The sequence below is a fragment of the Gopherus flavomarginatus genome, chromosome 1 (genome assembly GCF_025201925.1).
Source record: "Gopherus flavomarginatus isolate rGopFla2 chromosome 1, rGopFla2.mat.asm, whole genome shotgun sequence".
NCBI lineage: Eukaryota > Metazoa > Chordata > Testudines > Testudinidae > Gopherus > Gopherus flavomarginatus.
Window position 1 is genome coordinate 115,204,668 of NC_066617.1, and position 18,639 is coordinate 115,223,306.

General features: G+C 38.8%; 1 protein-coding gene across 8 annotated transcripts in view; it reads left to right on the forward strand.

Annotated features, from left to right (window-relative positions):
* Nucleotides 1–18,639, forward strand: part of TMTC1 (transmembrane O-mannosyltransferase targeting cadherins 1) — a 214,191-nt gene that overhangs the window by 99,962 nt on the left and 95,590 nt on the right. For 6 of the 8 annotated variants that reach the window (XM_050918180.1, XM_050918178.1, XM_050918179.1 and 3 more), the window contains 2 exons: nucleotides 1,169–1,358; nucleotides 16,525–16,646. The exons of the other annotated variants lie outside the window; for them this stretch is intronic. In XM_050918180.1, coding sequence (XP_050774137.1) covers nucleotides 1,169–1,358; nucleotides 16,525–16,646 — 312 coding nt within the window. The remainder of the gene's footprint in view (nucleotides 1–1,168; nucleotides 1,359–16,524; nucleotides 16,647–18,639) is intronic. 8 annotated transcript variants of the gene reach the window in all.

The following is an 18,639-nucleotide window of genomic DNA, read 5'->3' on the forward strand; positions in this document are numbered from 1 at the left end:
GTACATGTCTTGGGAGTCCTTAGGGATCACTTTAATAAATCTATAAGCTACTAGAGTGTAATATACAAAAACCGAGGCAAACACAGATAAAAAAGTGCTATATTGTATAAATGTATTATTTATATGCAAGTCTCTGTGCTTTCTGGTTCTATATATTTGCCTTTTTTTTTTTTTAAACCAATGAAAGTTTATAGTCTATGAATCTCACAGTTCCCCTCAATGGACTTTGTGAGCACTCGACTAATTTCAGCAGCTCACAGAGAAATGTATTTAAACTCTTCTGTAAACATGGTTTGAGAGAGCAGCTTTCAGGTTTGAAAATAAGTAGCTGCCAAGTGGCTAAGGGTCAAATTATTTACTTGGATGCATTCATGTTGCTCCTGTTCCAATCCATAGACGCTTTCACGTGTCCCAGAAGGTAGCATGTTTCCCATGTGCTCACCTCCCAATCCCCTCTGCATTACAGATACCAAATTATAAAGTTAGAAGTCTCTTTCCCCCTCCACTTTTGCAGCCCCCCTCATGCCAACTGCTCATGCCCCCCAAGGGCTATGATGGGAGCCAGGAATCACCAACTTTGGTCTGGGCTTCTTGCCCCCTCTGCTAGAGAGCAGGGAGGGGGTCTGATGTAGGAACTGCTACAGCAGCTCTAAGCTACCCATGAATTCCTCTGCACAGAGAGAATCTTCAAATGGCTGGTTAAGCCAGAATTAGGGTTGCTTTACATCGCAGGATTCCAGCAATACTGCCGTAAGAGACTGATTGCTGGGTCTCTCTTATATATATAATTTTTAATTTTTAATTACTTTTTTGTAGGAATAAAATATTACATAGAATTAAAGCAGGTAAAAAAAATATTTAATCACCTAAAAAATATAACATTCCAATACTATACGCAGAACAGTCAATCCACTCAAAAGTTGATGTAGAATTCTCATATAGAGATAATTGGTTTGAAGTTTTATGGTGTTTATAAATAACAGATGTTGAAGACATATTTATAGAACAGTGTGTTGCTATCTTCATACATATATACTTTTTTCTCTAGTATAGGGGACAATAATTGACTATATCCTGGATCAGCATGAACTCACTGTGCTCTCAACATAAGAAGAAACTTACATGGAATCGAGAACATTCTAAGTATTGTATTTCCATTTCTTTTCAGATTTCTAACTTATTCGTACCTCCTGGCCTTCAATTCCTGGCTTCTGCTAGCACCAATTACTCTGTGCTATGACTGGCAGGTTGGGAGTATTCCTTTAATTGAGTCGATATGGGATGTGAGAAATTTAGCTACAGTTCTCCTGGTGGTGGTTATGATATTACTCAGCTTACATTGCATAACAGCATTCAAGGTAATTTTAAAAAAGTACACTACAATCTTATCGTTTATATGCTATTTTTGTTACCTAATCTTTGAGGAAATGACCAATAGAAACAACTGAGGGTTTGTTTGTTTTTTTCAAACAGAATAGACAGTAAGAGGAAAAATTCTTCCCTATAACTCTCACAGGCAAATCCAAAAGGCTAAATTCTGCCATCGGATGTATGCATGCTGCTCCCGTTCGTTTGGTCTGAGGCAAGAATTTAGCCAAAAGTGCTGTATTAAATTACTATTAATGACCAAAAGCCCATTGAAGTCAATTGAAAAGCTCTCCTTGATTTCTATGAGCTTTGGATCATGATCCAAGGGCCCAATTCAATTACCATTAGTCAATGGGATCTTTGCCATTGGCTTCGTCAGTCACTAGCTTTTGAGGGTTAAGTTTATGTTTTTATCTATTCCTCTAAACCAACTAAAACATATATATGAGATGCAGTAAGAGGAACAAATTTGCGTGTAATAAGTTGAAAATGATCTGGGAATAATTATTTAGCATAAATGACATGTTGTGTAAATACAAGTTGGTCCGATAAAAAATGTTATCTCACCGCTGTGTCTCTAATATCCTGGGACAACATGACCACAACCATACTGTGGACAATGTTATTTAAATCCACTTTCACAGATCAGTATTGGAGATGCACTTTACTTGCACTGCAAATGTGTAAATGAGATTATACTAGATTTGTGTGGGACAGAGATGAAATAAATGTCTAAAATAAGAGACATCCCCAGTAATAAGGGGTAGTTAAAAGCAATGAAGTCATATCTTGTGAGAAAAGTGAGAAGAAATAATTACCTAGTGGTTTGTTGATCATTCTCAAAGAGTTCCTTCCTTAAGTGTACAGATAACTAAGCTGAAAAACCATTATATGGTAACAGACAGCTCTTGAATTATGCTCAAAAATGCAGGTCCTGCTCATACTGCCTGAACGCCCAGAGTTATGTATGTGCTCTTGATAGGAGGATAAAAATGACAAAGACTTTTGGACTGTTGAGTCCTTAATTTGGATTCTTTAAAATGTCAACTGATGCCATATGGAAAACATGAGAAATCAGTCTATTTAGCGATGCTGTAGTTCTGCCTACAGGTCATATGTCTTGTGTATTTTTTATTGCTAGCTGCTTTGATGTAAAATCAGAATCTTTGAAGAGGATTTTCAAAAAGGCTCTGCTTTGATCTAACTCTGCTCCAATTGAAGGCAATAATAAAATTTCCCATTTGCTCAACACTGAGCACTTCTGAAATCCCACCCTTTATTCCTTGAGGTTTCACTAGCTTCTTATCTTTTACCAGTTGTCAAAATTAGGGTTGTGTGCAATGCAGGGATTTAATTTCCCAGGATTTGCTTGTTTGCTACTTTGAGCCTTGTGTAGTTGGTCCCCCCACCCCCATTTTTGCTTGGAGTTCCTGGTTCAACTGAACAACAAAACACAAAGTAAAATGCATCTCAAACTATCTGGTTTCATGTCCAACCACTGTTAAACCATTAATGTCAGAGGTTTGACATGGAACAAGGTTTACCAGCCTTATAGCAAACCTGCTGTGAACATGGCGTTAGTAATGAATCCTGGATTAAGGGGTGCCACATGGAAATTTTGTTTTATTGTGAATGCTTCACACAGTTCTAGTCAGACTTAGAGAGGGCTGAAATATTCTGAATTTCAGTAAGAAAAGAAGATTTTTTGATAAACAATTTTCCCATTTTTTTTTTACTGGCTTTTGCAGTAATTTGCATCATTATCTGCTGTGGAGAGGATTATGATGTCCTAAGCAGTAAGAGTTAAGGTGGGGAACAAACAATAAGAGCAGATGAATTTTGTAGAAACAAATTATCCTGTTTTCATTTGTATGTTACTATTTATAAAGGCAGAGGGGGGGAAAGGAGTACAGACAGCATGACTTGCAGGCACAATTTCTTTTTATTAGACTTTAAAAAATCACATTTCTAAATGAGAAATCAGTGACTTTTTAAGATGACAATAGTCACTTGTAAAGGCAAAGACCATCGTTCTACCAGACAAATGGCAGGCTGTCCTGGCTAGTTTGCTTATGCTATTTAGCATGAGGCATACCAAGTTATTTCACATTGAATCAAATCTTCGGCTTTCTTTTTGAAATAGTTCCATGAATTCATATTTTAATTATCTGTTGCCTTTTCTCCTCTTCCCATAACACAGTATAACCTGGAAGTGATAATTTACAATTTTGCTAAGGAATGGGTTTAACGTTAATAAGGCAAGGATTATATATATGCTGTATTAATCTCTAGAAAGACAAGGTGGGCGAGGTAATATGTTTTATTAGATCAATTTCTGTTGGTGAAAAATACAAGCTTTCAAGCTTACACAGAGCTCTTCTTCAGGTCTCCATGTAAGCTCAAAAGCTTGTCTTTTTCACCAACAGAAATTGGCCCTATAAAAGATAGTACCTCACCCACCTTGTCTCTCTAATATCTGGGGACCAACACGGCTACAACAGTGCTGTAAGCTGCTATTCTGTATCACATGTGCAAACACACATATATACATTCTGGTTGCCAGTAGCATTTTCTGTTCTGTGGTACTAAGAATAGAAAATCCTGTGTGCAAATGACTGTGGCAAAATCAAAGATATCAGCACAGTAAATGTTGAATTGTTTTCCGTTGTGGAGGTGGGATGTGTATGTGTATAGGGATGTGTGCTCATGTGGCATGTACACTCAGAGAATTATAGAATATATTACATGGACACAGAATGCGTGTGTTGGATTGATGGCTTTGTTGCCACTATGTTTTAAACAGGACTAATTTGTTGTTGATGCTTGTGATTAGGGTAATCACACTGTTGGAATATATGTGCACTGCTGATAAAGGACATCTAAGCCATGATGGTTGATTGTTCCGTTTAATTTTATGAATGCTCTATATTTATACCCCAGAAGGAGCACAGACTGATAGCTCTGAGGTTTCTTCTCATAGTTTTGCATATGCCAAGCTTGGAACAAAGCCACATATTTCATTGGAGAGCGTTTTACCCTGAAAACTGCACGAATTGGAAAGGCAGCTGTCCAGTTTTTGATTGTTTAGTAGAATGAGTGTCACTGCTTCTTTCTCTTTGAACTTTGCTACTCTTTTTGCATAGCAAGGAAATGCATCAGTAAACTCTATTTCCTAATAACCTGTTTAGTAGCCTTGATTAAATGGGTTCACAGAAGGTCTCCTGTTTTCTGCACATCTGTAACCTGCTGGTGACTCTGTTACACATTGACCATAGTTCCTCTTTCTGGAAAGCATGCTGTTTAGGCCTCTAAGGACAGAAGGAACTGCACCACCACCTGAGTAAGACTTGCCATTCCATCTGTACCCTTTATATCTGCAGGCTCATTTTTCAACTATCACAATCTGTCCCGTTACACTCAACTGCCAATGACTGTAGTAAATAATGCCTGATGGGATTTAATAGGCTTTTCTCCTGTAGTACTTCTGGATTCCCCTGTACTGCGAGCGAAGAAGGACTCAGCTACAAGCGCAGGCTAAGGTTTTCAGTAGTGAGTAGTGATTTGAGGTGCATATGTTTGGGGGTGCCCAGTTTGAGACTGCTTAATGAGACCTAGTTTTCAGAGGGGAGGTGGTTAACTTTTTCTGAAAATCTGGCTTTTTTCAGGTGTCTCAACTGGACACCCCAAATTGCTAGTCACTATTAAAATCTTGGCCCCAGACTCCAGTCCCTAATGTGGAAGTGTCCTGTGTGGCTGTTAGAGGGAAGAACTTTCCATAAACAACCAGATCAATTAAAAAAGGTATTTAAACTGATTGAGGTCTGTGTGTATGGGAAGGGGTCGAGAAGCGGAGGGGAAGGGTAGAGAGACAGAAACCCTATTGTTAACCCCTACATTTTATATAAAACGTAATGAAAAGAGACAGGAGCAGGAACAGAACACGGTAAACCCAACCTTAGTGACAAAGAAAGGAACTGCTATATTTTCTAGATTTGAGGCTAGGTGAATTACAAGAGAGTCACTGAAGGTAATTATCCAGTTTTAAATTCTGGCTACCAACTAAATCAGTCAAAGCATCTACTGTCCCTCTGATGCTAGAAATGTTCAGTAGCAAAAGCAACTACTTATAGTTCCTGGTTTTCCATGCAGAAGGGAACTGTACTTGCTGAGACAGTGGGGAGAAAGGATGCCTGGCTTACTGTCAGGATGACAACTTTTTCATTGGTGTATCACAATGATTCAGGGAGCATGAAAGGAATACCCTTCAAATGATTGATCTGCCACTCTCCTTTGCATTTTTAGGCCATTGCTTTATCAGTAGTATGATTAAATTGCAACTTGTCCTCTACTTCTAGCTGTAAAATTTGCAGAGCATACAATGGGTCAGATTCCATGCTCCCTATGCAAGCAAAACTCTTTGTGTTCTTAACCTGAATAAAGTTTAGGATTGGGCCTATGTTGGTGTGGGGGAAGAACTTGGTAGGGGTGTCATTCACAAAATGGATGTGGACAGCAGAATCACAAAACTGAGGATACCATACCTGAAAGAGTTGGAGGTAATTTTAGAGTGAATTTAACGTGCCTTGTCACTGACTTTATTCCCTCTGCCTTACCACTGAATTCTCCTTGGCCTTTGTACTCATGACCAACATTGCCAAAGCACCTTATGGCAGTTTTTGCTGCAAATAAGCATAAAGTGTTATAAATATTAGCTAAAAAGTAACCCCCCTTTTTTGTGCCTGGCTGAGAAGGAGGCATTATTTATGTTTTTAAAACCTAAACATCGCTCATGGTCTATGTGTTGCTTTTAGAGTATTTGAAATGCTGCTATATGTAATATGTCTACATATGATGCAGGAGGGTTTGATGCTTTTCAGATTATAAGTACTATATGCAATTAAGGCAAAGTATTGTTATCAAACCATTTTATTATATATAGTTGTGCAATAGCTTTTACTTCACATTTAATCTTAAAATAGAGCTGGTTCTCACATTTCTGTATGTATGTTCCTTAGTTATGGCAAGATACTTAATACAGAATTATTTATTTCTTCCAGTAAATTGCATGATATTGCTCTTTATATGGTGGTTTATAGGTAGGGAGATTCCTCAGTCATCCCACAGACTATGAATTCCCTGGCTCTAATTGTTTAATAACTTCATATTATATATATATATTTTCTATGGTTTTCACTGGTACTTGTTGAGTATATTCTGTTGTGCTGTTTATCTTAGTCTACAGGTTTTGAGGCTTTTGCATGGTTTCCCATGCTTGGCATCTCATTAGTAAATCACTGTCTGCAGATCGTTCTCAGAGCAATTACCTTTTAAAATATCCTCTAATGCTAACAGCACAGTCTTTGAAAGTATGTCTAGCAAAATTCTTCTGCCTCAACCCTCCAGAACAATGCTTTTGTCCCCAAGTGTTTCAGAGACACTGCAAGGTGAATAAGGCTATTTATCAACTGCATATATCTGACTAGCTGGAATCCACAGTCATTTTCATAAAAGGTCCATTTAAAATAAATCCTGCTTTCACTTTCCTGAGGGCCCCCATGAGTTCCTAACACCAACTTAAGGTCAGTACTGATGTTCTTAATGTTTAGCAGTGAGGTTTTCTGTGCCTCATCTGTTGTTAACATTTGCTTCAGGAAGGGAGCAATAAGCCATAAAGACCCTGCTTAGCTAAAAATGAAGGAAAGGGAAGAAAAAAAGCACTTGAAGGAACTCTGCATGTCTTGCTGGCTGACTTCTAGGAATATGGAAAAGCTGCAGGCTGATCAGCTAAGTATCCTTGCTGTTGATGGAAAATACCATAGAACCTTTCCTGAGGTTATAGGTATGTCAACCAGAAAATGCAAGCAAAAGAAGAAAATGACTGTAATTTCTCTGTATGCAGCTGCCAAACTTGTAAAAATACTTTCTGTCCGTGTTCTTTTATGCATGGTGGTAGTTTCAGTTGAAAGGAAAAGCAGGCTTGACATGTGCTACGTAGATATAGCCCAAATTAATTTTCATGCATATGAGCATACTCAGCATGTCACAGCACAGAATCCTTAGTTCCTGCAGGATTTTTTCATGCACATAAATAGTTTTGGCATTTCCATCCTTTTTTGCACTGAAGAATTATGTTTTGGGGTCTCCTCTTTGTTTATTAACCTGAAGAAAAAAAATGTAGACTGTCAAGGCCCATTTAAAGTTACTGGAAAGACTACTCTTGACTTCTGTGGGCCTTGGATCAGGACCTCAGACAGTGAATGAAATGAATAAAACAGATGGAAATGTCCAGGCTAATGGGATAATGTTTCCCGTTTTGAGTTGGTTTTCGATATACAGTAGGGTTTCAAGGTCTGTCTCACTATTTTTATTGGGATCTCCAATAAACCATTCCATCCTATATTGAGAACAGTGTCCGTTCTCCAAACCAGATTACCTGTATACATATAACAAGCACTGTCTAGGCTAAGTTTTACCTTCCTTCTTTCTTCATGTACTATAGCAACTTGGGGTCTGAATTAAAAAATAAATTCATAAAGGTCAAAATTTATTTTTTTAATTTATTTTTTTAAAATTCCTGGAGCCAAATTCTTTTGTATTTCCTTTCAGAATGCTCCAGGCTATTTAAAGGATGTACACCCTCTTGCATCCTGTACAGAGAAGGCCATTACGTGTGCAACTAGAGCAGTGGTCCCCAACCTTTTTCATCTGGTGGGCACCGGATGACGAACCACCAAGGACCGTGGGCAGCAGACGAGCATCCACTGAAATGCTGCCGAAAAGTGGCAATGTCAAGAGGCGTCGCCACCAAAATGTCACTGAAAATCAGTAGCCTTTTGTTGGCGATGCCTCTTGATGTTGCCACTTTTCGGCAGCATTTCGGCAGATCCTTGTCCTCCTGCCAGTACGCAGGTGCAGATAGATGCCCTGGCGGGCACCATGGCACCCACGGGCACCACATTGGGGACTACTGAACTAGAGGATACAGGGGTTGATACAGATAAAATGAACCCATTGCTTCTGAGAGCCATTGGAAGACTTAATAATGAAGACTCAGATGTGATGGATTGCCTTGAGTTTGAACGTGCCTTATAGTTAGCTATAAGAAAACACATTTGGCTGTGTAAAAATGGAAGGGAAGCTGATAGATATAGCCTATTGGGAAAAAACAATATTAAAATAAAAAGAAATCTCAGTAAGTTAAATTTCTGCCTCTTTGTTGGGTCATTGAATTGTGGATGCGTTGCATACTGTTTTGTTCCATACTGAAGAGCCTGACTTTCAGAGATGCTATGCATTCACATCTCCCATTTGCTTCAGTAGCAGTTGTAGTTACTTAGCACTTCTGAAAATCAAGCCCTACTTTCCATTATGGCATATTAATTCCCCTTTCTTAAAGAAGAAAGTGAATCGCAATAGACTAGTTCCCAGTGGTTGTGATCATCGCTGAAGATTTCCTGAGGGTCACTTCCTGGTCAAGTAGCCAATGACGCTTGATCAGTTCCAGCCTTGTGTGTGTACTTGATCTGCTGAAGAACAAGGAAGTAGTTTTTTGGTGCTGCTGAATGCTACTGAATGATAGGAGCAGGGACAGACACTACTAGGCAGTTAAAGTTCACTGAATAGCGACTGTAAAAAGACAACTGTGTGGCTCCATACATATGGAGGTTCTGTTGTTCCTTGTCAGATTTGCCCACATCTAGTCAATAAAAATATTGATGTTTTTATCAGTACTTAGAAGGGAGATAGTCAGAGAGAGCCTAATTATTGAACGAAGGTGTTGCTAGTGACTTGCTGAACCCAGGCCTGGTATTTAAGGGGCATTGTGCACTTTGGATGGAAAGTAAAACAGAGTTCCTGACCAGAGATTAAAGAACTTATGCTGCTTTCTGTAAATGTAGGGCTGTTAGAACTTGGCTAGGATACCAAGCTTAACTTGAGTGACTACATTTTCACTGAAAATGTCACCTGCAGTTTCAGCTGGATTATACTATTTTCTTTACTGTTGCATATGGAAGGTGCAGTTAGACATTTGCAAATCTTGCCCCCTTGCAACATGCAAGCTGATGAAATGTTAAGGAGTGTCATGTTGACAGTGACTTGGCATAGGCCTGGTGAATAGTGAAGTTAAAAGATGGTTGAGAATTGTGATGAGCAACCGGTATTATAAGCACATGTCAAGTTACCTTCTGAGTTTGTATATGGTTTAGAGGTCTAAACACATCCATGGGTGCTAAAAATAAACTGCAGAGTTGTAATCTTGTCCTGTCTTTGACAGATTCCTTTTATGGTCACTTAATCTCTCTGTACCTCACTTCTCTCATAGATAGATTATTTACTTACCTCCTAGGATTGTAAGCACTTTGAAGATGAATAGCATTTATTGCTACAATCATATGCATCCATCCTCCTAATGGTACTAAGTTCTCTGTGCCTGAAATCAAATGCTTGAAACATGGGCCATCTGAGACTCACTGACAGGGAATGATTCAGGTCTTTGTTACGAAGGCATCCCTTAATCTGTTGAGATAGTTCAAAAGGAGGAGAGATGGTTCTTGTCTTGTCCCTGTAATGGAGTGGAGAAAGAGACATCCATTTAATAGCCACAGGCAAATCTTGAGTTTCAAATAAGCAAACATGGGTAAGCAACTCAGGAAATGTTCAAAGAAAGAAAGAAAGGAAAACCTCTTGCAGTTGCTAACCAGCCGCTCTCTTATTGCCAACTCTAGCTGTGCATGCCCAGTGTCATAAACAGATAGTCAAGGGTTAATAGAACAGAAGTACTTCATGTCTCTTTTGCCTGTAAAGGGTTAAGTTCAGTGAGCCTAGCTCTCACCTGACCAGAGGACCAATCAGGGGACAGGATACTTTCAAATCTTGAGGGAGGGAAGTTTCTGTGTGTGCTGTTAGAATTTGGTGGTTGTTCACTCTGGGGGCTCAGAGGGACCAGACGTGCAACCAGGTTTCTCTCCAATCTCTCCGATACAGGCTCTTATAAGTTCAGAATAGTGAGTACTAGGTAGATAAGGCGAGTTAGGCTATGTTTGTTTTCTTTATTTGCAAATGTGTATTTGGCTGGAAGGAGTTCAAATGTGCATTTGGCTTTTAATTTGTACTTGTATACTTAGGCTGGGAGGATATTCCCAGTGTCTATAGCTGAAAGGCCCCTTGTTGTACAGACAAAACTACACAGGATCTTTTCAGGGGGCAAGACAAAGATACCACATTTATTATGATAATTTGATTTATGGCTAATAACTAATATCTTAATTCTTATACACACACATTATACCTAATACACACACACACACACACACACACACACACACACACACACACACACACACACACACACACATATCCATCCATCCATCAGATGTCTGCAGCTGCTGCATAGTTACCAGTCCTGAAGATAGCTTAAGTTCATAGCTTGATTTTGTAGCTTGGGTTCGTAGCTTGTGGCAGCTAACTGGCCAGGAAAGCCGGACACAAGGACAAGCTGGATCTCTCTTGGGCAGGCACTGATGTCCTTCCATGTTGGTAGGAGAATGTTACCCAGAGTCTCTCATCTCACCCTTCTTTTTTATAGGCTTTTAGTTTGGATTCAAAGTCTATAAGTCTTGCTGTGTCACGCTGCCTTTGGGTTTGGATTGATCACCCATCAATTGCAGGCGTGACTTTCAGCCTTGAACCTGGCTTTGATCTTCCTTCTGTTGTTCTGTTGTCCTTTTCCTTTTAGGGTGGATGCTTCTTACTTTGTTTAGGGCTGTTGTCTAGGTCTTCAGCCGTTGGTATTTGAACTTTATCTCATCAGGACAGGCTGGGGCTGGAGGTTGATTCCATCATCCATACATACCTCATTCACACATCTAAACTAAACTAATAAGATTACAGCAGGGTTTGCAAAAATGAAGGCTGGAGGAAGCTTTTACAAAATGGAGTGAGTGTTTTAAAATGGGATTTGAATTACAATATGGAACAGAAGTTAAAGTGTAGGCAAGTGTAGTGAACAGAAGTTACATTAATAAATTAAAAACAATTTCATTTATCAGTTCTACACCCTGTAACATATTCCATCTTAAATTTACAAAGATAATTTTTACAGTTTTTTTTCTTTCTTTAATTAAAATCTTTTCTTGTTTAAGAACCTGATTTTTTTTTTTTATTCTGGTGTGAGACCCCGGGGACGGGGTCTGGATTCACCAGGGACTTGGTGGGTAGAAAGGAGGGAAGGGGGAGAGAAAGGTTAATTTCTCTCTGTGTTAGGATTACTTTCTCTCTCAGGGTGAGTCTGGCAGGGGGAGAGAGAAGGAGGGGGGAAGGTGCATTTTCCTCTCTGTTTTAAGATTCAAGGAGTTTGAATCACAGTGATCTTCCAGGGTAACCCAGGGAGGGGAAGCCTGGGAGAGGCAACGGTGGGGGAAAGGGTTTACTTTCCTTGTGTTAAGATCCAGAGGGTCTGGGTCTTGGGGGTCCCCAGGCAGGGTTTTGGGGGGACCAGAGTGTACCAGGCACTGGAATTCCTGGTTGGTGGCAGCGCTACAAGTACTAAGCTCGTAATTAAGCTTAGAGGAATTCATGCTGGTACCTCATCTTTTGGACGCTAAGGTTCAGAGTGGGGAATTATACCATGACACCCAGAAAGGGGTTCTCAGTGAAGGGATGTGGACTTTCAAAGTGCAATACTTAGGACAGGTAGCTCAAGCTCAGTTTAGAGAGACCCTACTTTTTTCCTCTGAGGTCTTGCTTTGAGAAGAGTATTGTGATTTAATAGCTCAGGAATCTGAGGATACAGAGTATGTTCTTCTGGAAGTTCAATCTCAGGAGTTAACCTAGTAGTTTCAGCCCCTTCCTCTTTTATTTTTTTTTTTTAAAGTTGCCCGACTAGCAATTTAATAAACCTTATTTCTCTTTTCATATATTTGGACTCAGAATGAGTCAGAGAATTCTCTTCAATTGTGTTTAATATAGTGTGACTAATTCTTGTCTCGCTTATACGAAGAGAACTTAAATCTTTTGAATCTTTGATAAGAGAGTGAAACTTCGCAGATTTTTAAAATCCTTTTTTGTTGATTTTTGATTAGAGTAAAGGAGACCAAACCTTCCAAGTAGCAATAATAGGCAGACATATGAATAATAATACAAAAATTACATTGGATAAATGATATTACTTTCATTCAAATAAATCTGGCATGTTGTCAACAAACCAGGGAGTTTTAAGATTAATTCAAAGGTCTCTGCCATGCAAATAAAGTCATTTGGAGTGCCTATAAAGACCTCAGCATTATATTTCCAAAAGAATGAAATGTCTTTATCCAGGCAGAAAGAGCTGGCTCTTGTTAGAACAAAGTGATTGCTAATGTCTAGCCCAAAGACTGCATTTTAAGAAAACAGGAAAAATAGAGAATCAGATAGCTGCCCTTTTCTGAAGCTTCAAATAGTGCTCTAGGGATGTGGGTGAAGCTGGGGGTTCTACCATGTTCTGCAGCCCAGCTTGTCCCTAAATTGGCCCATGCTACAGAGTAATAAAAACGGTGTGTTCTAAACAAACCGTCAGCCAAATAAATGGTATAAATATCTGAAGTATCCCACCTCAGAAATGTAGCAAACGCCATGTTCTTTTGCAATTAATTATGTTTTGGGGGCAATTTCTTAAGAACTGTTCTTGAAATAAGGTCCCTCTCTTCCCACTTTCTAAAGATCTGCAGTGTTGGTTTCTGAATCCTCTGATTCAGTTCTGTCTTCAGTTGTTGAAACTGGCAGCCTCTCCTGAGGAAGAGAGGTTAACAGTTAGGCATACTAAATAAACTTGCTTGGAAAAGAGAGAGAGGCTGAAATTCTGGCCCTGTTGAAATCAGTGAGAGTTTTCCAATTAACTTCATTAGGGCCAGGAATATCGCCCATAGTACATAAGCTCCTTTCAAGTTCTTTAGCTATTTATTGTGTTCCTTCTCTTTCTCTTTCCTCTTTCATTTTTCCTTAAGTCTGTAAGAGAATTTTAGTGCTCATTAAAGTCATCTAAAGAAACCTAAATTCTCTGCTTTTAAATAATGAGTTTGTTTTAAGATAGACCGAGTACACCAGGCAATTAGTCCTGTGCTTAGCCCACACAAAGCTAACGCATGTCAAATGACTTGCAGCCGCACCAACTATTCCAATATTTGGCAATCTGTATTCTAGACAGGACCATCACATCAAACTTTGGACCTTGATTCAGGATTTGAACCAAAATTTCCCAAAGTGAAAACCCCATGCTGTAACCCATTAGACCAGTCTATTCTGACTTATCCCTCTTATTTGTTTTTGTTGTTTTTTTAAATTAGTGCCATGCTGACAGGTAAAAATGTTCTTCAGTTCCTCTGCAGAAAAGTAGACTGATTCATTGCTGCCTTTGGGGTGTTATTCTACAACACTAGGGTAGAAAAAGTGAGTAGAAGAATTTAAAAGAGTTTTGACCCTAAGATTTGCCTTGTAAAGAGAGAGTTTGAATGGAGTCAAATAACATTGATTCTAATACTTTCAGATCTAAAGGCCTTCAGGAACCAGCCTCTCAATGAACTCTTCAGCCTGAGCTGACTTCCTTAAAAAAGGCACTGTCAGCTGTCAAATAATATTATTGATTTTAGAAGTAATTAGCATCATAGTGTTTTCACGATATTGATGCTAGTGTCACTGGGGTCTTTTGCACATATGCTGTGCCCCTCTTTGATGGTAGATGCTTGTTGTGACACTCTTTGTGAACCCTGCCAGAGGGATTGAATGACCAAGGCTCCGTGGCGTCTGGATAGTGCTGCGATACTTTATACAGAGAAGTGAGGAGATTAGATTCCTCACTTCAGTCTAACCGATTTATGTATCTTACTCTTTTCGGTTCAACGTACGTTTGATTTATTTGTTTTCTTCTTCCTGTAGTTTGAATGGAATTTGATTGTTCTTGTAATTCCGTGTCCTTGCAATACATCTCTTTGTTCGTCAACTTTATGGACTGATCTCAGTCTGAGCTCTGTGAACAGTGTATCTCACTTTGCTACTGTGGCTGCAAAGAAAATTCATAATGTTTTATTGTGGGCTCTATGCAAAGTTCTTGCAGGATGATCGTGGTGTCTGTTTAAGTGTATTAAAGAGAGGACAAGATGAGTTTTTACTCTGTGTCTTATCTGTTCAATGAGAATAACAAGATTTCCCTTCTCTGCAATGAAGTTGGGAACCTTAATTCAATAGTTCTCGAACGTTTTTCTTAATTAAAAAATCTTGATGGAGAGGTTCTCATGGACCACCTTCCATTCTGTGGACAACTGCACAGACCACTTCCCCTCCCATTTGTGATTGTACAACAATCCTTGTGGCAACTGCTGCTGGTTGGCATTTTTCAGTCAAAAAGTTTTATTGATGATAAATGGACTTTTTTCTAATATGAAAAATTTTACCAAAAAAGTGATTATTTTTTTTTTAAAAGTAATGATATTGTACTGCTTTCTCTTGCATCTGTGGCAAGGAAAAGTCTATAATTGAGACTCCTCATCTTCCTCTTGGTTACTTTTTTAGACAGTGTTTATTTTTTCCCTCCTGCATTGCACAATGCATGCTAGTCCTGTGGGGGTTCTTTCTTCAGAGATTTCTCACCAGTTTTGCGAAGTGTGGTAACTGCAAATTTCATGAATCTTAATTTTTAGTAAAAGGTAGAGTTTGTGGGAAGTATAATCAGTATTGTGCTTGACATGGTGTTTACTTCAACTTGCTAGTATTGCTGTATATGGGAGCTTAGGCACTTAACATAAGGAACGGTTGCAGTCAATTTATTTATAGCACTGCAAGTGTTATACACTCAATAAACATAATGCATATGTGATGAAATCTAGCAATTACTGTTATGCTGTGGGCCAATGTCTGTTACACCAGTGCAGTGCCAAAGCAGATTGCACTGGTGTAAGTGAGAGCAGAGTTTGGCCTTATGTCTTTTGATGGGCTGCATGCTACTACCTATGCCTTGTTTGATATTTCCATTTTTAGATCCCTTCATGTAAAGCTTTGTAAGGCAAATAGGCTCTCCAGCACTGAGAAATAGACCAGAATGATTAGAAAAGCTGAAAAGATTAAGTGAGTCAATTTGCATCTGCCTTTAAATGTTACAAAGCTAGACCTCTCAAAATAAAATCCCCATCATTTAGGCATGATACAACAACAGCTGATTAAACTAGGGTATTATTGGCCAGCATAAGAAAGCACAAATGTCTAGGCTGGGTGATTTAACAAACTAAATGCTGTTCTTTCATCTAAAGAAACCTAAATTCTCAGGTTTTAAATAATGAGTTTGATTACCTTAATTTGTAGTGAGCAACAACAGACATTACAAATTGATTCATCCAGTTGGACTGGAGCTAGTAGAGAAGTGGAATTGTCTTTCATCTCTAAAGGCTGTGGTCTCTCCAAATCAGGACTGAGGCCTTTGCAGTCTGGCAATATTTGGAGCAGCTGTGCAAATCACAATAGTTTTGACAAAATCACGTGTGACACTTTCATTTCTCCTCTCATAGCAAGCAAACATTATAAACAGCAATATGGACCAAAGACATTAATATTAATATACAGAATGCCTCAAATGTTGAACAGTGTATTGGACATAAGTATCTTGTATGGTAAAATATAATTTAAATTTTAGATATTTTTTACAAAGGGATAAAAAGGCTATATTAATATGCAGTTTTTAGTTAATTTTCTTCATATAGAACATCACAGATTTAGCTGCTGCTTCTTAATTGTAAAGACTTGAGACTGAACACGTGTGTCTGTGTGTACATCCAAACTATTTTTATATATAATACTTCAGTTGCAGATAGTTACAATCTTAAGTATCTATGTACAGTAAAAAAAAAGTTGCCAAGAGTAAGACACACTGTGTTGTATCTGATGTTTGTGTAATTCCAACAATAAACATGTGTTATGGGTATGTCAGATGTACAGAAAACAAACAAAATGTAAATGCAGAGGAACTGCAGTGTGGAATAATTCCTGTTTTCAATGCAGTATATTGATCAGTCATTAATCTGATTAATTTATTTCATTAATAAAAATCTGAAAATGGAAGAGGAGCAACTTAATGTTGATTGGAAGTTGGATTTCTTTTTCATTCACATGCGATTCACTATTGTGTTGTTGCAGAAACTGGAACATAGAGAAGTTTTAGTTGGCTTGTTGTTCCTGGTTTTCCCATTTATCCCAGCCAGCAACCTCTTCTTCAGGGTGGGGTTTGTGGTGGCAGAGCGAGTCCTTTACATGCCAAGGTAATTACTGCAATTGAATTCCTTTATAATGAGACCCTCTCACCCGTTTTGTAAAAGCAGGTAAGATTTTTTTATTTTTTGCCTATTATTGTGATTCACACATTATATTTTATTTATTTTTCATCCAAACACAATATGCCTTTGAATTTTTGAGCCGCAACATCAAAAAATGTGTAGCCTGTCAAGTCAGGTTACTTGGCAGAATCAAACCTAGTTCCATTCCATTGTTACGAATTTTTTTGAATGTAGTTGAAAGTATCTGTATAAAGGGAAGCAGCATGTTGTTTCTTGTACGTTGTCCTTTTGTGTTTGTACGAATCTTCCTGCTTCCCTAAGCAATATTGTCAACGTAAATTGTCCATGTTCTCTAATTTAAGCACAGTATTTATAGGGTTAACCATTATTATTACAGTTTATCTATTATTAATAGCCAAGGGGTGGGCCCATTTTGCTAGATTCAGTACAATCACAAAGGAAGACAAGGTCCATCTCCTAAAAAGTTGACAAGTCTCTGATTCTGCAAGTGGACTGTTTCACCCACACAGTCCCATTGTCCTTGCAGGATCAAGGCCTATGAAAGAGTTTATAGTCTAGTTGATGGGGGTGGGGAAAGACTCCCACACCTTCCTCAATGGTAACTCTAAATTTGAGTTCACCTTAGTTTCCACCTAGATCCCATTTACATTCTGGACTGACTAGCTGCTAGGGGGTTCTGGTGTTTCTTGCTGCTCTTGCAAGCAGCATAGTTTTGAACTGCTCCTTGTATCTCCATCATATCCAGATCTAAGGCTGAAGCAGTAGGAAAGGCCAACCACCCAAGATGCAACTGGTGATTGCCTGCTTGATCCACCCATAAAAATCATTACATTTCATAGCATTGTAGCATGTTTCCATTCTAAGAACTGAGTTTTGCCATAAGGTGCATACTCAGTTCCCATTATCTTTCATGGTGACTGAACTTAGAGCTGATGGCCCTAAGCTTCACCCCAAATTGCTTGATGCTGTCTGAAATAACTGCTCTATTCCCCCTGCTTTTTAAAACTAGATGGCTGAAAAAGCAAACAAAACTAGAAAACCTAGAAAAATGTTCTCTGTAGTCCTGATCCTGCAAAGGCTCATGTTTCTACTTAATATTATGCCTCTAAGTAGTCCCATGGACTTCAATAGGCCTATTCTCTGGTCTTCGCTAGACTGGGACCAGAGTCTATAGTTTTACATAGCTGAGATGTATTCCTGTCTCCTATTATATCAGTTTGTTTTATGGGCCAAATCCTGCTTACCTTATTCACAGAAGTAACCCCCTTGAGTTCTGTGAGACTGTTCACGTGAGTAAAGTGAGTAGATTTGGCCCTCTTGAGTTATGCTGGGAATCGTCACCACAGCTCGTGATTCTCATTACTGTCTGTCATTTTAAATGGAGAAACACATCAAAGCTGTTTCAAATAGATATTGAGAAACAGCCAGCCCAGCTTCTAACACACTGCTGTGCTGTTCTCTCACTTTTCTGGCTGTGGAAAGAGTAAGGGCTTGGAGTGCTGCAGACACCAGCATCTAGCTCTTCTCCGAATGAGGTTACTGATATCATGACGTGCCTTTTGAAGTTGGTGGTAATGAAGGAGGAAAATGGGCAATGCTCCAGGAGGTCTTTATGGAAGGAATATTAACATATTTAATATGTGCACAGGAACACTGCTTATATGATGTTTTTCATCCTTCTATGGGCTTTGCAAACATACAACCTGTGAAGTAGGTAATTAAAGTGACTCCCTTTTTTAGGAGGAGATACTGAGATGGAGAGGTTAAATGCTAAACGCTAAGAGTGAGTATGTGTCAGAGTCCCTGGGTCCTGTTTTGTTTTCAGACCACTAGACCATTCATTTCCTTATTCACGACCTTTTTTCACCCTGAGGTGGCAGGCCACTGAACTGAAATTTAAAATGAAAAACTAACATGGTCATTAATTCACATGTCAAAGGAGGAGTGTGGACAGTTC